Source organism: Platalea leucorodia, assembly GCF_965183815.1.
Source record: "Platalea leucorodia genome assembly, chromosome: 2".
Lineage (NCBI taxonomy): Eukaryota > Metazoa > Chordata > Aves > Pelecaniformes > Threskiornithidae > Platalea > Platalea leucorodia.
In genome coordinates this window covers 66,784,529-66,811,810 of record NC_138824.1, presented here as the reverse complement: position 1 = coordinate 66,811,810, position 27,282 = coordinate 66,784,529, and the positions used below count along the sequence as shown (strand labels likewise).

At 39.1% G+C, this 27,282-nt stretch overlaps 1 protein-coding gene across 1 annotated transcript; it reads right to left on the bottom strand.

The window, feature by feature from the left end:
- Positions 1 to 755: 755 nt before the first annotated feature.
- UPF3A (UPF3A regulator of nonsense mediated mRNA decay) lies at positions 756 to 27,282 on the bottom strand. The gene is made up of 10 exons (XM_082304345.1): positions 27,040 to 27,282; positions 24,868 to 24,974; positions 16,577 to 16,683; positions 14,468 to 14,566; positions 14,262 to 14,372; positions 10,673 to 10,728; positions 10,423 to 10,581; positions 8,475 to 8,635; positions 4,724 to 5,018; positions 756 to 1,750 (listed from the first exon to the last, which is right to left on the bottom strand). Exons 1-10 carry the CDS (start codon positions 27,265 to 27,267, stop codon positions 1,577 to 1,579), a joined length of 1,497 nt encoding a protein of 498 aa, XP_082160471.1. The 5' UTR covers positions 27,268 to 27,282; the 3' UTR covers positions 756 to 1,576.

Below are 27,282 nucleotides of genomic sequence, written 5' to 3'. Positions count from 1 at the left end.
ACCTGGCTCAGCCGGGACGCCAAGACAAAGTCCTTTCTCTGCGGTTAGCAAACATGATGAACTTCAGATGGGGCTAACTCTCTCTTAAGCTTGACGGAATTTTAGTTGGCAGCTCGCTTAGGGAGCTTGATATTAAAATTCTTCTCAAGCGTATTTTTATCTGCTTCTGAAGAATACCAAGTAGCACAGCATCTCACTTAATTTTTCCAGAGTAATAGATGAAAAAATTGCAGAGGATGACATCTCAAAATCGTAGTCAAAATCTTTTTGCTTTTATTCTATTTAATGCTTAATATCTGGGAAAATACAATAAATAATTTTTCAGTCTGGAACAATTAGATGTTATGCTTAATAATAAAATGTTAAAAGAGGATGTAAAAATAAATTAATATCTTACTATTTAACTTCAATGACAAAGCAGGTCTCAGTTTCAGACAACTGAGAAATTTTCAGCCATGAAAGACAAATGAACATGTTCTGCCCTTCCGTAAACACGCGGCTATCATTGAAACCGATGGAAAATATATACACACACACACACACGCACACACATATATATGTGCCTGCATCAGAGGGCAGAATTTGGCCTAGATGTTACAAAATGGTAGTTTGCAGTTGACATTCATGTGTGTGTATTTTTTTAACAAATAGAACTGCGCAACATTCCTGTAGCATACATTTTCCAAATCCTGCAACCGCAACTTATATGAAACATTAGCATATAAAAAGTCATCACTGTACAACCACTTTTTTTTTTAAAAGTCAGTGTCAAAACCATAAAAAACAGCTACTTTATTAAAACCAGATAGATTGTTTAAGTGCTGAGGTTTGCGTTAGCTTTCTTCTGTTTTAAGCACAAGAATCTATTGAAACAAAAAAGGCAAAAGTGGCTCAGAAAATGACAAACTCTTTAACAGCACACTTGTAGCTTTAGTAACACTTATCCGACGCTATAGTTAATTGAAAAACAACGTAAACACAATGAGGTACGGATACCAACGGACATTTCTCACAACTGTGCAAACTGTGGGCCTCCTCCTGCAACCACTGCTGGGTCCAGAGCTTCCTCCCCGGGCCGGTCCCGCCGAGTCCGACCGCAGCTCCCGGCGGCAGCCCCTGCCCCTGCCGCGTGCAGGAAGGGGTCCTCGGGCCCTCGTGTCATGCACCAAATACATTTAAAGTGCCTCAGATTTCACACTGATGCAAATCTACCTTTCAGTTCTTTAGACTTGAAAAGGTGAAATAGCTTCTGAAAAGTCTCATATAAATACTCCTTTAAAACTATTAGAGGTTTTCTATTTCAAGGTAAATCTAATAAAATACTGAACTGCTTTTAAATTAGGCAAACAGCGTTTGCTCTGCTTTTTTGTAAAAAAGCAACTATATTCCTTTGCTGTAAGATGCTTTATACGCCTCCAGTCACTCTTCCCTTTATTTTACAGAAAGTAAGAGGCAGAGCTATTACAATTTTGTTGGTGCGATCGCCTGTGGAGTTCTGAAACAGCCCTATGGATTTTTTGTGATGACATTGAATCTAAAGTTCATCCCTTTTCACAAGTCTTTCCTCCAGTTTGTTTTATTCTGCTTCCTCGCTCTTCTCAGAACCACCTCCAGCTGAATTATCTGCCTCATACTTTTTATCAAGAGCATCTTCAAAGGATTTCCCACTGCAGTCATAGGTTTTACTTGTAGATCCCGTATGTGTTCGAATGCGAGCTCCTGGCTGGTATAACTGCATGGCTGGGCGATCCTAGAAGGAAGGAGATGTGGTTAACGCTCTGAGGAACCTGTGTGGGATACATACGTGGGATTTTAAAGTGATGAATGTTTGTGAAGAAAGTAGATTTTGTGTTAAATCACTTTACATTTCATAAGGCCGAGGAAAAAAATAGAGTGTAATGAAAACAGACTGAGTATTTAATATCTGTCTTGTTTATAACACTATTCTTGGGAGCCAAGCATTCTGAATAAATGAAGAAAGCTGTAAAAGTTAAAGATCCTATGATACATTTGATGTAAACAAGGAGAAATACTGCAGACAATTATCAAACACAGTATTACAGATGAAACTCTGAAATATGTTGCTACCTCCACTAACATCAACTAGGAAGAACGATAGCCTGTGCACTTGCAACTCTGCAGATAAATGACAAATATTAAATGAAAGCATAACAAAATAAGACAAACCAGAGAACAGTTTAGCAGGTAATAACTAGAAAATTACCCTCAACTGAACTTGAGCAACGGATATGTGTGCACTGCTACTTCAAGTCATGAATCATTACCACAATTTAAACACGGAATGCACATTTTCATTATACATGTCAAAATAAAATTGCAGTTATTGCTCTGCTTCATCATGCCTTCCGTACTGAGTATGAGAGCAGGGGAATTCAGCCACTGCTAATAAACAAAGTAAGTACAATTCAAAAATGTGCAGGCTTTGTCAGTGACCCAATCATACACACGCCGATTTGATCACTAGAAAATGGAAGAAGGAGCCAGTTTACAAGGAAAAGACACCTCAGACTTGCAAATGATGATGTTCCATAGCTCTTGAGAGCACTTTTTATTCTTGAAATTTCAATAATAAAACATACTGCTTAGAAACTCTGCTTATGAAGTCTTTTCCTAGTAAGAGTTATTTGACTCTCACAAATACCAGTTTTTAATGCTATGAAGCAACCTGTTCACCAAAACCTGAGCTTTTTGACCAAAGTCTTGTGTTAAGTTTAGCAAACAAAATTAAACAGCCTACTTTAAGACTGTGGAAGAGCACTGAAATTGTCCTACATCAAACTATTAATTTTCAATTGCCTTCATAATTTGAAGTCATTCTGGCCTTTTGTTCTTTCACTCTTTTTTCTTATTCCCAATATGCATTTTCCCTTTTTCTTTCCTTTTCCTTCACCTTTGTCTTTTTTCCTCCACTTTTCTCTCTATCGCTTTAGACCTGATATCAAGATTCACTACTGGGCCATACAACTAGATCACTCTAGTTAGTGCTTTGTAGTGTGGTATGAAACGCGTAACATATATCTTTCTACATCACAAACAGCTGCATAAAACTAGATCTTCTGACAAGCAGTGCCCATTGGAAAGTTTACAATAAAGGGTCCAAATGGTTTTTCGTATCACAGATTCTGTACCTTGCAGTTTGCATGAAAGCTAGCACAACTGTTAACTTACACCAGAAATTTCTTGTTTTCTAGTTAATTCTTACAAACTTCAGAAAGAAGCTCGACCTCTGCCTAAAAACTTGTGTTGGCATTGCTAATTCTATAGCTAAGTTGGAAAACTCAGCCCCTAACTCTTATCTATATGATAAATACGGAGAAAAGTCACCACACTGCAAAAAACTTCACTGATATTGCTTATTTTGTTTAGGGAACAAGTCTAGCACTTGAAGAGTGGACTAATCCAGAGACTCAGCAAGCTACCAGAAGTGTGATGGGAAGAAATAAAAAGGAGGCAGCTTCTTAAGGCTTGACAAAAGGCCCCCAAGACCCACCATCCAGTTCTGAGGTTGCAAATATTTCACCAGATTTCAAGAGTAGTGTGGCAAGCATGAAGAAAATTGCGTTTCCCACCTTCCTGCTTCTGAACTACCCATTTTTCTGACTGTTCTATAGCTTGAGCCACTGGTGTATGTGGAAAGTAGCTACTGTGTATAGGCAGATAAATCTCACCCAAACTGCCCAGCTGACCTTTGCATAGGCAAAAAGCGGGGCGCACCAGGCTTTCTGGGTCTGCACAAGGTGACTTACTTGACACGCAGAGCGAGTCCACCTGGACTTGCTCTATCCACACTCCGTACAGACTCACTCTGCCCATGACCAGATCGCTCCTTGTCAGCCTCAGCCCACATCACAGATCAGTCACTTGGTTTGAAAGAAGAGTTTCACATGCAGAATAAATTTCTACACAAAGGATTGTTTCGGTCATCTTTTGTGGAAAATCTAGGATCAGAAGGGAGAGAGAATGAGGGTGACAAGGAGAGCCACCTCCTGAAAAGCCCCTGGCACGTCCATGAAATCAGACAGCCCGAGACAAATGATGCCCGTGTCTCTGGGAGACAAATATGGGACGGCTCTTCTGCACACCTGCTACAGGCCCCACTCACACTGGCTTTGCACCTGCTCTTTCCCTGACACTGACCATGAGGATAATTTGTCCTAGCCAAACGACAGCCTCTTCGTACTGGCGAGTATACAATACTGAAGAATTTGCACATTCACACCCTCTAAATACAATGGTCTCTGAATTAGCTATTTATTTAAGTCCTTATATTTCCTCTACTGAGCAATGCCTGGCCAATCCATAATATAATTACTTTATGAGCTGGGTAATGGAAGTACATTTTTAACAGGCTAGTATGCCACAGTTTTTAAATTTCACTACAGATCAGAAGTATAACAATTTTTAATATGCTTATAAAATACAAGGCTTCCAAGAACAGCGTTCTAAAAATGCTAGGGTTGAAAGGAAGACAGAAAGTCTTCCATATACTGTAAATATGAATGAGCAGAGACCTGTGACTTTAACTTATTTTAACTGCTGTTGTCCTCTGATAACAATAAAAAGTAGTCTGGGTTTGACTGAAAATGAAATAAAGAAATGCTTTTTTTGAATAAGTTTCTTTATGCTGAGTTTGCAAAAGTAAAACCTGTGATCTTGAAGCATATTTAACTAATGAAAGATTATCCTAAATGAATAAAAGAACCTTATTTCTTATGCGCTCCTTTTTGGATGCCATGTCATCACACTTGTCCTCTTTACCCAGTTTGTCTACTGCCTCCACAGTGAAGCTGTAGTTGTAGTTCCCTTTCTTTCCTCTGTCTTGGTTGTATCCTTTCCCCCACTTCAGCTCTTCTTCATTCCTTCTCACAAACTTGTCAAACTCATAGTGAGCTCTATGCTTTCTGCCATCATCCAATCGATACCTTTGTCTTTCAGGTTCTTTTTCTCGAAATCTTCTCTCCAAATCTCTTTGCTCTTTGTCACTATCATTTTGTGACCTACGAGTATATATAAAAAGAAAGAAAATCCAAGCAATTAACAGTAAAAAAAAGCTGCTGAAGGATACAATACAAAGCCTTCCTTTGACTTCAACAGTATTCAGATCAATTGTATGGCAAGGCTGTTTTCTTCTCATTAAAAAGGGGTTATGTGCAATTTTGCTGAATGTCTCATCCATGTATGTCCGGCCCCTGACTACACATTCAGTTCAAAATAGCAGACAAAGCTTTGCAAGCAAAATCTGACTTTCGTGCAACTGTTGTGGAAGGCCCATTCTTCAACTTTTATCCCTCTTTGCAATCCCATAAATCTTCACATAAACACATGCTGCATGATTAGCTCTTGTGGCCTGTTCTTGAGGTGACTCATGTATACGAGTATCCCCTTGAATGGCAACATTCAGGGCCCGAAGGAATTGTGCACGTATGTATCAATTTGTGAAGTTTTATGACTCTAACAAAAATTATTCATCGACATTGCAACTTGTAGAAGGCATTTGTGAAAATGAATACTTATGTTCCAGGCTTTTGTTTATTATGTCTCCAAGCAATTTAGCCTACCTTTGCATATTTTATTTAGGTGAAAGACCATTACCTTACCACAACATAATACTTAATTTCTGCTATGCTGCAATGGGTTTCTATTATAAAGACTATTAGTCTGCAACATTTTGCTGCCTGTCTGATACAATTCTCAGCTCTCTTATTCACTTCATTGTTCCTGTTGAGCAAGCGGGTGCTTCTCTCATACAGCCAAACTGCAAATAATGAAGAAAGATTACAGAACAGATTGAACTTTAAAAGGAGCAAATACAGGCAGTTTCTTTTTATGTATCACATCTGTATAAATACTGAAAACTGAAAGAGGAAAGTTGCTTTTGACAGTCTGCTCACATTTTGGGAATCAGCAGACAAAATCAGAGAGGATGGAGATTTTCTAATGGTGTAGCGATCAAATAGTGATATGCTTCTCATTTAGAATGGCTTAATATCAATAAAAGTGTATCTTTCTATATCACTTTTTTTTTTTTAAATAACAGAACTGTGAAAATTGTCAGCCTCTGCCATGAACTTGGGCGTTAGCGGGGCTGCCAAGACAGGGGCCCCACCTCAGGAAGAGCTGGAGGTCAGCAACAAAACCTGAATGACCGGTAAGTTATTCAGCATTTTGCAAGACTCTGCTTGTGTCAGTATAACACATTCCCCAAGTGGAAGCAATGTCCCAGCTGTCACAGACACCTGAATCAATCACAATTACAGAGATACTGTACCTGTAGCATAGATACATATATATATAAAATACTATGTTAGCTCTCGAAGTGTATGTGGTTATAAGTTGTTTTGTTTCACGTTTAATATGCTATTCTAGACACTAACTCCAAGTCCTTGCAAGGCTCAGAGCATGACCTTCCCAAAAGCCAGAAAGACACATCTGGATTTGTTGCTGCAGCATTGCCCGGTACCTGTCTCCTCCCCTGCCTGTTACTGCGGGTGAGGAAGGAATGGATGTGCCTGGAGGCAGGGAGGTGACAGGGATACAAACTCCAGTTCAAGAGCGGTTAAAGGAGCTTTCTAAAATGCAGTCACAGTGAACAGGCAGGCAAGAGTGGAAATGGCGGGGTAAGCAATTACAAAGTATAGGTAGAAGAGAAAGTTACACAGCCAGAGAAAGCAGAAATGAACGGAGGTAAAAGGAACGGAAGCATACTTCTGTTTGGTATAGTTCCAAATCCATACGTGACCATGTACACTCATGCACCTACTGAGGTTTTAATTTGTGATAGAAAGCTATTGCTACTGAGCCTTTAAACATGGTTTCCAACAGGCAATTCAGTCTCCTGCGTGTAGAGTTGGAAGTTAGTTTATTACTGATTTCTGAGTCAGGGACAAAGTAGTTACAACTTTAATTCTTGATCCAGCTGAAATAGCTCATAGTTTGCTACCTAATCATACACACTAATAATCATGATGAAATGAGCACTTGGAAAGACAAGGTAACACTTACTGTAGCTGCTCAGTCAAGAGGATTCTGTTTTACACCTGGAAAATCTACATTAATGCCTTATTAAACTTAACAGGATCAACAGTAAAAATGTTATATGGCACCGCCAAAAGCTTAATACATAAAAAGCCTTATTAGCAAACAACTGACTTGCCCCTGCAAGTGTTTCTGTTGACCCTGTTCTGTTTCCTTTGTTGAAGAACATCAATGAAAGAGCTGCTGAATATTTTCAATTTCCATTAGAGAATAGGAAATGGAAGTTGTCGGCATCTTTCAGGACATACTCAACATACTGAAACACAGAGCCCATGTTTGAACTCCTTAGTCAGAGACACAAAAAGATGAATAATGCATGTAGGATATTATTGGTGAACTATTTCTTCAATTAGCAAATTCAGTGGTTTTATTTTCCAGTGTCCAAAGTTTCTTTATTTTTCTATTTGCCATTAGGAAAACATTTGCAGGTCCTGCATACTTTTCATAAAAATCAAGAACCTAAGTGGACAAAGGTAAAATTTAAACTACTCAGAATAGGCACGTAGCCTGCAAGGCTCCTAGAGCACAATCCCGAACCTCCTCTAATACTGTGTATGTAATACCTTCGGTAAATTATTCAAATGCTCAAGCTTGTCCTTACGTACCAGTTGCAGATATACATGACATCTCATATTGAGCTCTTTCACTTTGCAAGTACTTTTGAGAGCTTGGCTGAAAAACTCTACCGAAGAACAAAGTATTGTTTACCTCAGCAGCATATTATTCTTAGTTATGTATCTTACACATCCTATGGGTGAATCCTGCTTGTGATGGGACACACGTGCCAAAGGACAAGAGAGAGAACCAGGTGCTGAAAACATTTGTAAGACATTTCCAGGCTACAGCAGTTATAGAACTGGGCTATACCTCGTGTTCCTACTGTAACATACGCAACACAAAAGGCAGTGGGAGACAGAGACAGCCTTCGGCACATCGACATATCTGTCATAAGGCTGTCATTCACGCCTTAACTATTCTGCCATTGTCCCATTTCTCAAACACACTTATCTGTTTATTGCAGCAAAAATCAAGAAAGTGTGATGGAAGAGTAAGGCATCTGAGGCAATTTAGTCTTTGACATCGGTAATGGAAGGAGGGCCTTACCTGAGCTCTTGATGGGGAGCAGGTGAAATTACAATGAAACTCTGAATGACTTTTCACGCAGAAATCCTTCCAATCTGGGATTTCAAAACATTTCACAAATAACAAATTGCATCCACTAATACTGCCATCAGGTCAGTAAGCTGTTACTAAACACCTTTTGCAGAAAGGACAGTGAGAGATTTGTTCACACACAGAATGAAATCAGTTCCTTGCTGACAAAACACCCAGCCAATGCACCACTTATATCATGTGTAAGCCTTCAAATGAAAACATTTAGGATCTAATTTGCAGCCTAAAAGATAAATATTACTTACTTTTCCTTAAGTTCTTTTAGTGAACCCTCCAATGATTTGGATTTTATACTCCCAGATCCAGGTGATTTATCCCACTTGTTTTCTTCAGTGTCAGCTTCTTCACCTTTTTCTTTGTGCTTTTCACTGGCCAGCTCATCTCCTTTTTCAGGCTTCTTAAGAAGCTAAGAAATATTTGTTTATATTATGACGTAAAATTATTCTCCTGTGTTGTAATAGACATTTTAACAATGTATTAAATACATCAAAAACCTATTAAGATTGAAGATACTTAAATGCTAGGAATATATATTTTACGAAGTATAAAATTTAAAAAGTTAGTTAAAGAGGGCAGTTTACTTTTGCTAAGGAGTGACGATCATTAACAGGGATTAAACTGCACACTTTTAAATATGCTGAGAATACTGGAGAAAGCACTTACCTACGCTTCTCTCCTAAGTTTTATAAAGATATTATTATGGTCTATGATTTCTTAGAAATCATATAACAGAGCTCAATGGTATTGCCAATAAAATAAAAAGCAGAACCTCCAAGACAAAAGGAGCAGGATTAATACTTCACTCCATGAAATGCTATATATAAAATGTGTTACACATAAACTACTTGGGACAGACTGGCATATAGAAGTAGGTGCTTAGTATAAATACACCCTGACAGAAAAACAGACTGAGGAAAAAATTATGATGTTAGCAGAAAAGATCACATTGCATTTTCACCTTGGAGATTAAGATTTCCAAGAAGTCTGTTCCCTTCACAACAAATAACCCACACAGAGCTTGAGCAGTGTCTAGCATTACAGGAATAATCTTTATAGAAGGACCAACTGTCCCAAACTATTTCTGTGACATTTCAAGAATAAGCAGAACATCTCATCAGTCTTTTCATTCCACCAGTTTTTCTGAAATGAGCACAGGTTATTCTTCTCCAATATTTAAAACTTCTATAATGTTTCTCTTGGGTAATGTTTTCCTTTTCTTTAGAAGACAGAACTAGCTTTCGAGGTCACATTGCCACAGATACGTCACAAATACTGGTGTCTTTTGGACAACCAGGTTTGTATAATACATTTTAAAGAATAACTCCCTTTTCTTCTGAAGTTCTAGTATGTTTTTCTTTATGCCTAAATATGAAAAACCTGTAATTCGGCTGCAAAACTTACTATTTTTTTACATCCAGGTGAAGGCAACTGTTGTCCAGGAAGAAAAGGAAGAGGAAAGAAGTACACAGCTCTGTGGCTTCTCCCCACAACAAGATCTGGAGTGAGTCTGTGTGCTCTTGTGTTAAGCTACAGACTCTTACACCCATTTTCCTCTTCAAAACAGCCTATCACACCTTTCCAATACCACAAAATTTCATTTAGATGAATAGTTTTTATCTATGTCATCTTACACAAATAAGGTTTTAAATGCCCATACATAATAGCACAAAATAAACCCACCTAAGTGAAGGCATTTTAATGAAGCACATCTATTCAGATTGTTATAAGGCAGCACAGCCTGAAATTAGCAAGACTTTGTTATAACTTGGTTAAAGCATACTATTAAAATAAATCAGTTCTGAGCATAAACACAAAAAAATGCTAGCACATATGGCTAGATGAAGATTTACATGACAAAAGTGTTAAAGCCATATTTGCAATAATCTTCCAACACATTAGCACAGAACAGTTTGGTTCCGTCAGGTTATGTCGGCATAGGATGTGGCAGTGTTGTATAAAGATATCCAAGTTACCTGCCAAAACTGCATCAGCACATCATTGTACCTAAAGTAATTAGTCACACTTTCCAACAACGCTACTTAGTCAAAGCCCGACATTACTTCCCCTTCCAGTCAAAACTGGTTTGGTATCTCCACACCGTACTGTAGTACACTGAATGAACAGTGTGAGATACCAAAGGAACTTCTGGATAACTTCAACAGAAAAATACGTTTTTTTTTTTCATTAAGGTACCTTGATCCTTATTTCTTTTTCAGAAATCTTCTTTTGCTTCTCCACTTCTTTTCTTTTACGTCTTTCTTCTTCTCTGCGCTTCCTTTTCTCTTCCTCCCGCAAACGTTTCTTCTCCAATTCTCTTCGCCTTCGTTCTTCTCTTTTCTCTTCTCGTATTCTCTGAAGAGTTCAAAATGATTAATAGTAAATTGTCCAACGGAAAACCATGTGAAACATAAATGTTGAACTTCAGGCAAAAGTCTGAACGTACCTGCTTTTCTAATTTTCTATTTTTAATATATTCCAAAAGGGGTGTTGTTCTTCTAGCTAAAACACAAAAAATTTGTGATAGTGTTCAACTCCTAAAATATGTACTCATTTCTTTACTTCAGTACTAACCCCTTTTTTCTAGCTTTATGTGCAAGGGAGCTAAGTAATTAATAAACCTATTTATTTTACATATTTTTGAAGGCATTCCCATCATTCCGTTTTAGAAACACTTTGTTGTTTTTTTGCTGTTAGGGTTAGAGGCAACAGAGATATGTTGCATTATTATTTAATGTTTAATTAAAAATTGTAGCTTTTCAGTTCAGAGAATGGCTTTTTTCTCCTGCTCATCAAATGGTTATCTACCAAAAAGGAAAGAAATCCGTTCAGAATCTACGCCTACATTTTAATTTTGTACATCAAAACCTAGCTATATTGCTGTTCCTATACAGCCCACATTACTGTAATCTCACATAGCACTTTTTTCAATCCCAGATTTCAAAGTACATCATGAAGGAAACATTTTCATTCTCCTATAACATTTCCATTTAACTACCATTTAGCATTCATCTCTCCATGGCAAAACACGAGATAAGTGGTTTGTCCCAGGTTACACACCAAAATATCAGCAGATTCAATAAAACTATGGCTTCCCAAATAACAAATAAAATGCCTCATTTACTGGATCACACAGCCATTCTTATGTTACAGACCTGTCTCCACACTCCTGAAATCTAGCCTAAGCCACCTGCCTGAACCATCCCCAAATTCTACAAACACTTGGAGAACATCATAAAATTCTATATCAGGTATAGCGTTCATGACTGGCAGCATTGAATTCATGTACTTATAGATGTGAGTAGTTACAACAAATTTTGTCAGTCTTAGACGTCCCAGGATGGAGCTGCAGAAAATGTTTACTACTAGAAATTGCTCTACAGTTATTTATAGGACTCTTCCTCAAACCAGAAGAAAATCTTACTATTCGAATGCATGACAGGATTTGGAAGAAAAAAAAAAGGAAAAAAAAAATGGAAAAAAATAGGAGGGGGGGAAATAAAAAAAGTTTTCATCAACTTTGAAATGGCATAGCAAAATCTAGACACAATTTATATCCCAAAAACATTTGAATGTTTTGTCTTGAAAGTGTGAATATCCTGGGGCAACCCATTCGTTAATGATAAAACCTTGTTACGCAGTTATGAATGGGAAGGCTTGATAGGATTCAGTATTTATTTTTAGCAAATATCACTGGTCAAAAGCAACAACCAACGATTGTTGAGATCTTCCTCCCTCTGTCCCTAGATTCCCCATGCGACCCCCCCACTTGCCCGTAATTTTTGACAAATTTTAGGTCCCCAGCACCCTCCCTACCAGTCTCTCAGATCTGCAGCTCTGCCCCTCTTCTCTCTCCAGCTCCCCTAAGTTCCCCTGTCTGAGCAGTGCCCACCTCTGAGGACTCTCACATGCTGAAAATGATCACAAATTCTAACTGGAGGGGCTGGGGAAACAATGAGCTGCACTGAGAGTCCAGAACTTGACCTAGTCATGACTAAGGCTGCGATGCAAGAGGTTACATCAGAAACCATAACTTGAAGTTCAAGGGAGAAAGCCAATTTGACGAGTACTATCAGGAGGAGGGCAAAAAAGAATGTTTATCAAACCTGAATCTTACCCATCTTATTTATAGGCCTTACTGCAAATAAAAATCTAGGAAGCTTTTCTTAACAAACATGTTTAAGAAATTTTAAAAGAAAATAAGTTACAAAATGAAGACCTGTGTCAGCAATAACTTTTATATTTTATCTTGCTCTCTACAAACAAGCCAGAAGAATGAGCTTACCTTCATGTTGTTGTTACAGAGAAAATCTGTTTTATATCTCTCTGTCACACTGAAACTGATGAGCTAATGCACCTGACGTGATACATAAAACATGTTGGTTTGCAGTAACACTACCTGGAGAAATGCTGAGAACGTGAGGCCCAATTCTGCCAACAAAGTCCTGGGCACGTCTTTCATTGACTTCAGTAGGCCTAACACCTTTGAAACTGGACATGCAACTAAACCCTTGCATAATTTTGCTATAAACATGCTATCCACTGAAGTCATCTTTGTTTTTATATTGATAACAATGGTCACAGTTTTGAATAGCAGAAAAAATAAAGCAACTAATTTGATTTCCTGTGATTTAACAGAAACAAAACATTAAAACTCCTAATGTAAAGCTGGCTTCAGCCAATAGTTACTCAGAAATCTGCAACTCTCAAGATTAATCATTTTCATTGATAGAATATTTTTAAGTAAGTTAATAAATCTTTCTTTAAATTGTAAACTTTCTGTAAATTGTAAACTTTTAGAAAATTCTGACTGCTCTTACTCTGCTGTCAAATACTAGGGAAGATCTGGGGTAAATAAAATTTGTTGGGGAACTTCCCTATCTAGAAAAGCAACAAACAAGTTTCATTGATAACAGAATTATCTGAATGTCCATACTTCTAACATTTCCATTTCCTCTAAATTGTTTAAGTTCTAAATCTCTCCAGTCAACTATTAATTTATGCATATGAAGAATAATTAATACCACTACAGAACTGTTTGTCACAGGCAGGGACAAACAAACAGCAGTAACAAATGATAGGATGAGAGGAAATGGCCTCAAGTTGCACCAGGGGAGGTTTTGGTTGGATATTAGGACAAATTTCTTCACCGAAAGGGTAGTCAAGCTTTGCAACAGGCTGCCCAGGGAAGTGGTTGAGTCCCCATCCCTGGAGGTATTTAAAAGATGTGTAGATGTGGTACTTAGGGACATGGTTTAGTGGTGGACTTGACAGTGTTAGGTTTATGGTTGGACTTGATGATTTTAAAGGTCTTTTCCAACCTAAACGATTTTATGATTCTATGATTCTATTCTATGATTCTAATCAAAAGAGGTGGCTACTTTTACACTGTAAATAAATAATAGCAAAGGTTGATTTTTTTTCCTTACTCGATTGTCACACCTAGGGAAAGAGTAAGTGTTCTATGTGTTGTCCCTTGGAGACAAAGCACATCAATATTCCACATCATCCTGAAAGCTGCATACTGGCATTGAAGATTTCAGTGTTGATCTTACTAAAGATTCCCCCCCGAGACTGTGAAAGTCATGCTGCATGCATACAGAAAACAAGATGTTGCCTTACTTTCAAAGCTTTTGCAGAATCTTGACCGTGAGAACAAAGAGAGATCATTTCATGTTTCTCAATAAAAGCATCTAATATCATGGATCAGTTGTTAAGTATTCAGCTATTTTATCTTTTAAAAATAAGTCTTTGATCTTTTAATACATCTGTAAGTATTCAGAGGTATTAAGGACCTATTTCTGAAGCCACTGTGCATGCAAAACTTCCAGTGAAGTCAAGTGATTCCATGCATACAGACTTAAAAGAATAGGTGGGGCATTTCCTGTCACTACTTGGCTGGATAACGAAAATTTAACTGCGATAATCTCAATCTCTGTTAGACTGAACAGGTCAGCTCTTGCAGGTAATATCATAAAAATATAAGAATAAGATATTTAATATTCTCAATAATAAGAAAAAACAAGAAAACAGACCAATGAGTTCCCTTGTTTTGGCCTCAATCTCTCCCAAAAGAATCTCAGGATTGGCATAGATTTTCTCTTCATCAGCACAATAACTCTCTAAAAACTTCCTGTATTCTGGATCTGTGAAGAAAAATTTTTTAATTATGTTAATACTTTGCAATGCATGACAGAAATAGAATCTATTTTCTACTGTGATGCAAAGAAAATATGTTTACCGTCTTCGATGCTCCCAGCTTTGGCATCTTTCTTCTTCAGCTTCTTTTTTGAAATCTTCTGGAATGGAGCAAATTCAACCACTGCAGGGTACTCCAAACCTTAAAAGAGATCGATGCTTAATTTTTTGAGGGAGGAGAAACATTTCTTACATTCAAGTAAGATTTTCAAAACTCTTGAAACTTGTGTCGGGCAGTCTTACTTGAAATCAAGGGTGAATGTTTCTACAATCCCATCCTAAACTTCTAATGAAAAATTACATGTAGCAGTATTTTAGATTCAAAACAAAATACATTTATACTTTAATTAAATACATAAACATTAAATAATTTTTGGACATGCTAACAAAGACTGTCAAAATGAAGATGACTACTGTTGCACAGTAAAATTCTTGCATTATCATTTATAATTCCCTTTTAATTCTTCCCAGATATTCATGGATTAGAAAAAAATACATAAAATAGCCTGACAAGTGATAAATACTAGCAGGAAATTAATCTGAAACAATTGAGTTGCTTCTGTAAAGTTTTGTTGCCAAAAAGCTTAAAAAATAAGTAAACGCTGGGTAATATACAATAATAAAACATACCACCTTCTTTCCAAACCAAAACTGTAAAACTCAGCACGTAGAATTGTGTGAAACTTCTTATTTTCTGTTTATGATGGACTGCGCAACTTCTTGCCTGTGTTTACTGGCACGGATTCTTTGTTTTGAATTCTGCCTTAAATACTGGATTCTTCTTTGGACCGGAGTCAGAACTGTGTGTAGCTTTCAAATTTTGCCTGGTTTCCACTTGCAGCAGGTTCAAGATTACACTTTGCTCAAGTTCACTGAAAACTTGGCTTACATCTGCTAGAACATTTGTTAACCTTATTGAACCTGGTAATCCTTGTTTTACTTTTAGCCTCATAAATGCAATGCTGCCAAAAGCCTCACCAGAGGGCACCTTCGATTAAAACTTGTGCTCTTTACTTGCACAATCACGCCAAACTGGCCAGCTGCGTCCAAGCTCAGTTTTGCAATGTACAGAATATTCTGGCTTCAGTCCAGCATAACACTGGAGAACATACTTAATCTAGACAAAGTGAAGTCTTGGCAGAATCATAAAAATAGCTTCTTCCTAGTTTTTCAACTAAAACACCCAGAATTTGAAATCTGGGAACCACACACAGTGAGGACTGTGGTGTTCTCCATCTCTAGGAAAATCCATCCAAATCTGATTAAGTTAGAAGCCTATACAATATCTCAGCTAGGAAACGCTGAAAGGGAATTTGTCGGTTTGAAGACAGTTTCTTTAGAGATCAACTCTCTAGGAAGAGTGGACAGGACTACTTTTTGCAGGACCTCCGCAACACTGAGTACACAGAACAGACAACATCTATACAAGAAACCCACAAATCTATGTCTGTTTTATACAACCCATGCACTTATTTTACAGAAGGTATGAGAGAATGAGGCAAGGAACTGCTAAAGGGAAAGCACCATTTCTTGGCTATAGCAGTTTCATGCTACTATAGGAGACCTGGATTTATCCACACCAACATTACAGAGTTTTTCTTTACTGTTGGGCAAACTTTTGCAGACTGAGCATTTTAAAGATGGCAACCAATTTTGTCGCTCTTGTTCTTGGAACTCAACTCAACATGTCTGCAAATGCTCTAAAAAGTCAAGCTGTATGTATCTCAAAGTGGGCAACCAAAATGACGAAGTCCGAGTTTTCATCTTGCTTTTTCAAAATGGGAGTAAGTGGAATAACTTATCTCACAGAAACACACCGAAGATGTAATGATTCATGCTTGCAATTTGTTCCGTTACTGTTGTGATTAATTGTGAAGCTCACATAAGATAATTATCTTAAGAGGATCTTGATAGTGTATTGCTTAATGTACAAGAATGCAGATAAAGCATGCACACCACACAGACAAGCAAGACTGCATGAGCAAATATATTTTGCACTTCATTACCTTTTAAGTGCTAGATTTCAATATATTTTTATGTAATTAACTGTACATTGAGAAAAAAATGGCATAATTAGCAAAAAAGAAATAAATTAATGTTCTAAAATGGTATATGTATACATACGCATTTAATATCTTACAAATAGTCTAACCTTTATTATCAATGAAGACATAGCCATCAAAGCGATCTCTAAAAAGAAGGATGTCCTCAGGATTTCTAAAGTTAATGTATGCTCTTGAGTAGAGATGAGGATAAAGGCTGCAACAAAAAACAGTTTTATTTTCTGTTATTTACTATTCTGTTCAGGACTAGGAAAGAAGTAAAACTAGAAGGATCACACTGCAATTCTCATCTTCTTTGAGAAATGGCTACCTTAAACATGCGTATCGAAGTCTTTACATACACATATCTAATTATATATATGACAAAAAGTAACTAACTGAACAACTGAGTTCCTGGATGCAACTGTGAAATTTATTCTGAACTGAGACAAATATTACTAGATTGCTTTGTCTCTCTAAATTGCAGAGCATACGCTTCTATTGTGCAGGATCAAAGCTTGAAGTCTAATATTTCATGATTTAAGAGATATGAATAACAGCAGTGCTTTGGGGGAACTTCTTTGGTATGCTAAGAAAGTCTTCTGTCGCTGAAACAGGAGAAGGTAAGTAAAAGCTCCCAGTGAAAGGGCAGTTGCCAAGCTGTCACTATATTTAAAGAGATTTCTACCTTTAAGAAAGAATAAATAACCTAATAATTGGCAAGATAATCCACTGAATTACATACAAATAAATAAGCTCCACCTGACATACATGCATATGAATATATATGGAATGTCTAGTTGTGAAGAACAATTACTGTGAAAATCCAAAGCATTTCTAGCAAAAGAAAGAACAGGTACTTACCTAAAATAATTCTGATTCTTCAAGAATTTATTGGCATAGACCCCACTCCAAGGGTAAATGTTTAATGTGCCTGATAAAAATCTCAGGGTTGGCACATCACCAACCACAATGAAGCTGAGGTAATTTAATGAATTACCACCCATCAGCTAAGTTACTGTGAGTCATGGCACGCACATGCTTTAAACCCCTGCAACTGTGAGATAAAACAGTTTGGCTTAAACTGCTTTCAATGATGGCTGTGCATTACACCAGGTTTTGGAACCTATCTGTACACAAGCCCATAACTTTAAAATACCTATGATGTTCATAATACTATTGGCACACATGACCTATCTTCAGACAAACCCACCACCCGCAGCAGGAGACAATAAACACACATAGTTGCAAACATATTTCAATCCCATAGCTATTTCAGAATTGGATTTCACAAGGAGCTAGAAAGAGGTAAAATACGGGTTGGATCACAGGATCCACACACATAGCAGCTCAAAGCAACACTGTTACTACAAACCAAGTGATTTTTTCTTTTTCATATATGCATCCATATGGATTCCACTTTGGGTGTTAGAAGGTGACGTGACCATAAAGAGCAATGCTGTCAATAACTAACCAATGATTTTGTAAACCCACCCTTTTTTTTTTTTTTTTTTAATGTTGTCGCCAGGAGAAATGCTTAACAAAAAACTAGAGCGCTTTTTTCATTTAGATGTTTGCAAATACCAGCTATGAAGTGTTTCTACAACATGCAGAGGATAAAACTTCCAATTCTAAGGAAGAGCTATTTCATTCATATACCCTCACTATATTTTGACATTCTAGGACGTTAATAGCATTGAGTGAACTGTAAGCAGGCAGCCACAAACATGCCTGCTGGGGCATGGCTAGGGCTATGCCGCTGACACAAGGCGGTGCTGAAAGACGCTACAGGCCTGGCATGCTCCCTCATCCGCCACAGCCTACAGATGCCACACAGCTCTGGACCGCTTGCAAGCAACCTCTAGGCAGCTTGACCAAATGAGCATGGTGGCACCTGGCTTGTGTTTTGTCATGGGGTTCTGCAAACCCTGCGGAGTCTTCTCTGATCAGATTTGCAAACCTCCAGTCTGCACATGCAACACGAGGTATCTCGAGGGTGGCTGTGGAGTTACCTCCAAGATGCAAAGCAGACGAAACAAGCCAGCTTCCTTCTCATCGATTTCAAAGCAAAAAAAAAAAAGATGAAATGTAACACTTTTCATAACAACATACAGTTAAAAAAAAATCTTTAAAAAAGCCCTACAAGTGTATGTAAAGGAGGAAATTTTATTGTGGCAATCTACAGCTGTGCTGGAAGAAATGTCTCTGTGCTGCCTGGAAGAGTGAAGAAGTCTCTCATAACTGGTGGCTCCCAGGAAGACGTAAACTTCATTCTCTGTCATGTTAACAGGACTATTCTTAGGTTTCATGTTCTTTGATGTTTAAATTAAATGAGGCCTGATATTAGAGACTGACACGATTAGACACTTGAAGTGCTGAAGATTCACAAAACAAACCCAGCAATCTTGAGGGAGCATTATTTTTCAGCCCAGTTATTGCTATCTGAGATTGAGAAATTTTCAGTTCCTAGTTTAAACAACTATTTCAGTGTTTTATCCACCTTCAGCTTTTGTAAAATACTAGAACTTCCCGTAGATCAAAGACTGGGACTCAGACAAGTGCCCCAGATGCTACATTACTGCGGCACTTCTTCTCTGTCTCAGTGTGCACCAAACAGCTTCATCATATAGTTGGATTTTTTTTTTCCTGCAGTAACTTAGAACCTTATGGTTGGGCACGTAACCACCGTGAAACAGAACTGGAAATACAAAGAGTTATTCCTTCCTTGTTTCCTTTAGCTTGTACATCAACGCCATCTGTTTCATCTGCTTTGGCAACACAATCTTTTCCTGGTACCCAACATAATATTTTTCTAACATTTTCAGCTTAGGCTTATCAGATTGAGTATCTTTTGAAACAGAGAAACATTTGGTATGGTTATTAAGCATTAGTAAGAAAAAAATTAGCCTGAAATGTATAAATGGGACTCTGGAAAGCAGAGATTTAGAATTTACCTTGCAAATAAGGGATCCAATGTTGTTGCTATACATTATTAACATCTTCAAGAACTTCCTTCACATCAGCAGAAACATACGAAAATATAAAAGCATGCTTGTGCACAGTAGGATATTGATGTGCACAGTAGCACAATAAAATAGGATTGTCTGTCCATTATTGCTGCTATGTCTCAGGATGGAAGGCTGTAGAAACACAGCTACGACAATGCTTAGGAACTACAGGTTCCTTCTCTGATGGAGCCACTTATACAAATAAAAAGTTGGTTCTCGTATGAGAAACATATCAGCAAGTTATATGTCAGAGTGCTTAGTATATAAAAGCCTGATCACCAAGTGTTTCAGACCCCTGTCTTAGGCTTTTTACCCAGCAAAGTGTGCAGTATGCCTAAAAAAAATGCATAAAATTCACTCTCTGAATGGAAGCTTCCCAGGGCCACAGGGACTCTGTGGCTAATACCCTCTCCTAAGAAGAAAGTCCTGCTCTACTTTTGTACTTTATATCCAGCAGTTATTGGATAAAATACAGCTTTTGCTCTTCAGGATTTTGCCTTCCAGCTGAGTCCTACAGAAGGGCCATTGGACTCTGTGCACCTCCTCCTTTTTTCAAGTATCTACCAGCATAGATTTCATTTGGAATTTGAAATTCAGTTCTGAGGTTGCATGGTTAGTTTTATTATCAGACAGGTGGTTCTATTTTGCCATATGTTTGCTGTTTATAATGCTGCTTTCCATCCATATCATGTTTTGGACAGATGCACTGCACATGATGTTGGCATCTCTGGGATATCACTTAGAGCAATCTCTATGGAAATAACCCAGATGATTCTGACTATACACGTTTCTTCAGTACAACACACAGCTTCTTTGTTTTCTGCTGTGCATTGAAGAGTATTCAATCTTTTAGGTTACGTGTATTTCTATAACACTTAGTCTACCACCTCTTTAAACCCTTACTTTTTATAGTAATTTTAGTAACAAACAGATTCTAATAGTCTACTTCTTCTACAAAGTATCTTTTAACACAATTGTGTAAAAAGACTGGTATACGGGAAAGCAATTTTAAATAGTTATCTACAATATAAACAGCAACATGTAAACTATAAAAACAGCCATCACATCTTAGTAAAAATACTTACCAACTTATCAGTCATGGTGTGTGTACATATATATAAACATATACTTACATGTATATAAATTTCAACATTTAGATCTCTACATCTAAATTTTGGAGTCTTAAATAAACTCCTCCATCCATTCATATATTACATAATAATTTCTGATCAAACGATAACTCATCATCTACATTGTCATGTCAAGCTAAAATCCACTGGCCTTCACCCTCTTGTCTCTCACTTTCTGTGGTCATTCACATAGTGGATGGAACTGGCAAAGTTTTAAATTAACTTAGCTTTCCCTTTTTACAGATATAAATGAGCACAATTTGCCCAGCAGCGGAGAATCAGAAACACTGACAGACTGTCACTCATCCCATCCAGAACATAGTAGCGTCAGTTCCCTTGGCGGTCTAAAGGTGCTGCCCCGTCAAAGCTGCAGTTCCTGGGTGCATGCCGCCATCTGACAGTGTTAATGCTATTTGCCTACAAAAATCCTGAGCAAAATGTTGGGAAGAAGTTATGGAGAGAAAAGGAGGAGTGCTGTCTGCAAGGTTTACCACTGTCTGTGATACATGGCATGGCATCGACTATTTGACTGGCTTTCACATAAGCAAAGCTCCTCTTCGGATCTCTTTACTTCCATAACCTCACAACATCATCAACGAGTCCTAGCACTCAGCATTCAGTGCCAGTCCCGAGGGATGACCCAAATCCTGCGGGGCCAGAGCTCAATCACTTGACTCAAGTTTTAGAAGACTCAGAAACATTTACATGCAGACAAAAAAGAATATCTGGAAAAAATAGTTAATATTTGGAGTCTCAGAACACAACAGACTGTGAGGAAGGCAGAGTCTTTATTATCAGCTATAGATAGTGTGTCTATCCAACAGACATCCCTAAAGGCCGTAGAATCAGTCACAGAAACAATGTTTTGTTTGTGTTTTGATGTCAATGTACAAGAGAGAATAAATGTAATGCGGTGAATCAGGTGAATCTGAAAAAATGAACGAAACACAATGCAACAGTCACTTTCTAAAATGATTTTACTGAAATGGATGTAACTGAAAAAGTGTTATACATTAATGACATTACTTAAATGAAATTTTTAGAAGTTTTATAGCTTGCCTATAATAAGACATTGTGAACTTAAAGATAACCTTTAGACTGCAAAAACAGAGAAACTGGAGTTGATATGCATATCTTGTTTGTTTTGTCCTCTAGGGTGAGATGACCTTGGAAATAAAAAATGTAGGAACAGCTACAGTTAGACCTGTCTAGTCCTGTTTCCGACAGCAACCAGTAGAAGATGCTTAGAGGAAGTTTATTAAAAAGGGGAAACTACACACTGACACTTCACCTAGTATATCACTTCAGCTACTGGCAGCCTAGGGACTTTGCAATACAGAACTTATATCCTTGTGTTTAATAGGTTTTCATTTGTTTTTAATAGGTTTTTTTTTTTTTTTAATAGGTTTTTATTTGTTGAAATAAGTATTTGTCTAACTGCTCCTGAACCATTTTCGACCTCCATCATTTCTGGCATCAATTTCTGACATGGAGTTCTGTGGTCTAACAGAGTGTTGTGTGAAAAAAAAAAAAGCTGTACTCCACAGAAATCTGAATGAGCTCTTAGAAACTTCCGTTATCTAGAGTTACAGAAGATGCGGTTAAACTGAGATGATTTGTATGCCCCTTTCTCCCTCCAACAAACGGATCCTCTTCACCGAGCAGCTTCTCCAAATCATTCTCTTGTTAGGTAATGTGAAATTCGCTTTTAATCTTCCCATGTTTTTATTATCACTGAATTCTCTGGACAGGTTGCCACTATGCACAGGGTACAGGATCTAGAAAAAAGCTCATCAGTGAAAGACAGAGGGCACTGTAGAGAGAACATGCCCACCTTGTCCTGTAGCTCTTCCTGGTAGCTGGAATGGCACGAAGACACATCCACAGAGAGTCTTCTGAAATTTTGTGAACTGTCCATAACATGACAGATTACTGCAACACAATGCTTTATACTCAGAAAAGAGTTCTCCGCTGGGTAAGAGGAGACTAAGACTCACTGTATTAATCTTGGCTCTAACTTACAATTTCTGAAAGTTCACGGTATATTCTAGAGTGTGTGAACATGTCGAGTTAAGTCATAAACAGATGCACATGGGGATGTGTCAGCATTCAAACCGAGGGGGCAAAGGTGATCCTGGGACAGTCAAAGAACAAATAATCAGTCAAGCCAATACTCTGCAGAACTGCAGCTAAGTGCCCATTTAAACTGCATAGTTTGCTGAAAGAAGTTGTAGCCATACAAACCCTGTAAAGATAAACCCATTCTGAAGAAATACATCTTTGGTATGAAAGCATAATTTTTAAGAAGCAAGATGAAGCAAAAAAAAAGGCAAATACGAAACAGTTTGTGCTGAAAAATTCAAAGTTATATGAAAACGCTTTTTGCTAGAGAGTTTAAATTTGTAAAGGCAGAAGAGAAAATGAATCCAAAACTCAGGAGGAAGAGAACGTTTTTCTCCCAGATCATTATTTTATTACAGGGGTCATACACAGGACTCAAGGAAACTGACAATCCAAGTAACACATTTCATTGTTCAAAAAAAGTTCAAAAATGTTTATTCTTTGCTTGCTGCATCTTGAAGTCTAGTAGCAAAACAAAATACGAAATACAGCTTTATTTTCTTCAGACTTTTTGTTCATCACCAAGAACTGCTCTTCAAGGCAAATGAATTTGTAAAGTGTTTTAAGCACGTCCTCATCCCTCTACCAGAATGAACTACTGTGTCATATACACGATCTAACAAACTTTTTTATATATACCTGTTCTGTCCCTAGCTATATGAAAGTACATGATGAATAACACAGCATGAGACAAAACCCACAATATCTTTCATCAGTAACCTGACATGGATGTAATTAAATGAGTGGACAGCAAGACTTCTGAGCACTCCAAATTTCATCACATAAAAGTAGAGAGAAAATGAAACTTTATATGTACAACTGTTGTCAGTGCCTTCTCTTTTCTAAGATGGCTGACTCCCTAAATTCTTATGCCAACAATTGTTCTGGAAAATTAAAATTGTAGCTTTTTAACTGTTTCCTGGCATTTGCGCAGCTAAACACACTGAGAACAGAGACACTCTTCTTCAGACAATTTTTGTTTTGCCTTTGATGTTTTCCCCTTATCAAGTGAACATCTGGGACAGAAGCCTTGAAGAGACCCAGTTGGAAATATGGATGACAAGGTTCAGAAGAGAAATGTAAGTAACTACCAGAGACTTTCAATCAGATTAAATACTCCTCTTTCCCATCTTCACATCCTTTGTGGTTCTAGCACAAAAGCTGAAGCACCTGCTATTTTGTTGCTGTACGTATGTGGAACTACCTAGGTCAGGCAACTGCCATAAAGTTTCGCTAAACAGACATTTGTTTCTTTCTGATTGTGGAATTGGCTCTGAGAGAACCTATATAGTCAGAGTTAACCGTCTAATAACCGTCTAATAACACAGTGGTGGCAAGAAGTGGCCGTATCCTTTCAAATACAATCAGCCTGGGAACTAGACTGTTCCAAGTGCAATTTGTCACAAACAATTCCCTAGGAAGGAGAGGCTATCTGCTCTGGGTGGGGTCACCCCTAACTTTAAAAGTTGGTCAGCAACAAACACCCAGGATCTCTCTGTATTCAATGGAAAGAATCTGGTGCCTGTGGAGGGTGATTCATCACACACTAAGATAGGCTAAGACAGGCAAGATGGATCTTTTGTTTTTCAGAACATGTGCCGAACAGGGTATTTTGTTTATTTTAGTGGTTAAGTTCCTTCTCTTCTGGAAATTGTTTTGTTCGAAAGGGAACTGTATTTTACCACTGTGATACTGAGTAAATTATACAAATATACTAGCAATTCTGATTTATTTTAAATCAGCTACTATTTAAGTTTTGCATGAGACGAAAATGAATAAAACTGGATTATTTGAAAAACTGTATGAAATTAATACAAAAACATGTGAGCAAACAAAGAAACTAAGCTCAAATGGCACTCATGAAAAAACTTCTGTGTTATTTGCCCTAGGTTTCCTCTTTCTCACAGCTGATAAAACAAAATTATGCCCTATTCATACACAAAAATTTTCTGTTTTAAAATCACCAGTGTAAAAGAAAAGGGCAGGAATGCATTGTCTCTGCATATGTATCCAGCTTTTCACAAATATTTTAAGTAACTAACAAAACTAACAAAAAGGAATAAAAAAATGATTTGGTATGTCCAAAATACCTTAATTAGGTTTTAAGCACCTGAAAAACCTACACAAACAGCTCATCCTCACCTGGGATCAGCAGTGCAAAACTCAAAATAATCATGGGCAGGTAGAGGATGTAGCTGTTCCTCCAGTTGCTCCTTAGTTAGACAAGGAGGAAGCCGTCGAATAACTACCTGCATATATAAAAGAAAATGGAGATTTATCTTTGATCTAAATACTGTAGAAAGAGACTAAACAAATCATATTACTCCTCTTTAAAAGCTCTTCCTCGAATTGGGAACTTCATTTGGAGCATCAGCCTCCTAGAGATTTACCTTCTTGGACATGCTGACAGATGGAACAATTTCCCTATCTCAGTTTCTGGTAACATCGTAAAATTGTAGGATAACTGAAATATTCTGATGAAGAGCTTGAGAACCACTGCAATTTAGCCAAGAACAAAAGATACCAATAAACGACCAAAAAAAGTAGATATTGACTACACAAAATTTTTACAGTATCTCTTAACGTTTAAGTCTTTTATTACAACAGTATCTTAGTGTATTATGTTTACGTGTCCAAGTGCTGGTGGCGGGGGGCTGCAGGGCGGCCTCTATGAGGAGCAGCTGGGGCTGCCCCATGCCGGACACAGCCGGTTCCAACAGCCCCACCGCAGGGCACAGCTGAGCCCAGCAGCCACGATGGTGGCACCTCAGGGAAAACTTATTTAAGAAAGGACAGAACAGGCTGCACAGCATTGTGTGAGAGAGAGGAGTGAGGGGGGAAAAAAGTGTGAGAAACAGCCCTGCAGACACCAGGGTGAGAGAAGAAGGATGGGAGGAGGTGCTCCAGGTGCCAGAGCAGAGATTCCCATGGAGAGCATGGTGAAGCAGGCTGTCCCCCTGCAGCCCGTGGAAGACCACAGTGGAGCAAATATCCACGCTGCAGCCCATGGGGGACCCCACGCCGCAGGCGGTGGAGGTACCCTGAAGGGAGCCGCAGCCTGTGGAGAGCCCACGCTGGAGCAGGTTTTCTGGCAGGACCTGCAGCCCGTGGAGAGGAGCCCACACTGGAGGTGGTTTACCCTGAAGGACTGCAGCCCATGGAGAAGACCCACGCAGCAGCAGTTCATGAACAACTGCAGCACGTGGGAAGAATCCCTGCTGGAGCAGTTCATGAAGGACTGTACCCCACAGCAGGGACCCCACACTGGAGCAGGGGAAGAGCATGAGGAGGAAGGAGCAACAGAGAGGAGCTGTCATGTCCTGTCCGCAATCCCGATTCCCCATCCTCCTGCACTCCTTGAGGGCAGGGGAGGTGGAGCCTGGGAAGGAAAGGGGAGGGTGGGAAGGTGTTTTAGTTTTCATCTTTGTTTCACACCATTCTACTCTTAATTTTTTTATTTAGCAACAAAGTAAATTAATTTTCTCCAAGTTGCACCTGTTTTGCCTGTGATGGCAATTTTTAAGTGATCGCCCCGTCTTTATCTTGACCAACAAGTTTTTTATCTTATTTTCTCCCCCTGTCCTGCTGAGGAAGGAGTGAGAGAGCGGCTGGCTGGGGGTCTGGCAGCCACCCAAAGTCAACCCCCCACACTCAGGTAAACTGGCCAATAGTAAAGACCAGGAAACCATATGGAAACCTTTGGGACAGAAGGATGCCAGCACACAAAACAGTGAAATGGCCACCAAGCTTCAGACAATCTATTTCCGTTTCTTGCCAATATCTGAATTTAACTTAAGTTATAGTGATTTGCAGTGCTTCGGTTTTCCAACTTAGAAAACGGGAATAAATCAAATCTCACAGTACTCTATGTAAGTATTCTTTGAAAAGTGCTCAAATAAAGCCAGGGAGAGAGCAGTGCTCTGCCCTCGCAGGAGCCGCTCTGCCACAGCAACAGCCAGCCCGGATTTCTGAAGAATGAAAGGTGAAAAGGCAGGCAAATTCGCAGCGCTGCTGCCGGGGATCTCAGAACACTGAAGCGAACCAACACCCTCATTCTGCAGATGAAGAAACACCCGGTCAAACACCAGAGCCTGCCGAAATCAGAGGCGGTCGGTGGAGCAGGCCCCACCTGCGCCACGCTCCTCGCTGCAAACTTCCCCTGACCCGCAGGCACCTCCCGCCACGGAGGCTCCCCGCCGCCCCGGCCCGCCCGCCCTCCGCCTGCCCTCTCCCCCTCACCGCCCCACGGGCGAGCCCCGGCGCGGCCCCCCGCCCCACGCGTGCCCCCCCCGCCCCCGCCCCGCGCCCCCTCACTTTGCTCAGGGCCGTTTTTTTCTCATCTCGCTGTTTACCCGGCGCCGGGGGAAGCGGCGGCGGGGGCAGCGGGGAGGGCGGGGAAGGTGGTGGCAGCGGCGGCGGGTTTGGCGGAGCGTCCGGGTCGCGGCGCGGCGACTCCCGCCGCAGCGGGACGTCCATGGGCCACTTCTCGCGGCCGCCGCCGCCCCGCATCAGCCCCGGCCCGGCCTCCCGCTCCGACCGCATGGAGCCGCCGCCGCC

Bases quoted from the DNA above. Each gene is read 5' to 3' on its own strand.
- UPF3A (XM_082304345.1), bottom strand. From the start codon at position 27,267: ATGCGGTCGGAGCGGGAGGCCGGGCCGGGGCTGATGCGGGGCGGCGGC. The intron at 14,567-16,576 runs GTTAGACTATTT...ATCTCTTTTAAG, and splicing joins TGTCTTCATTGATAATAAAG to GTTTGGAGTACCCTGCAGTG. The intron at 5,019-8,474 runs GTAAGTAATATT...ATATACTCGTAG, and splicing joins CTAAAAGAACTTAAGGAAAA to GTCACAAAATGATAGTGACA.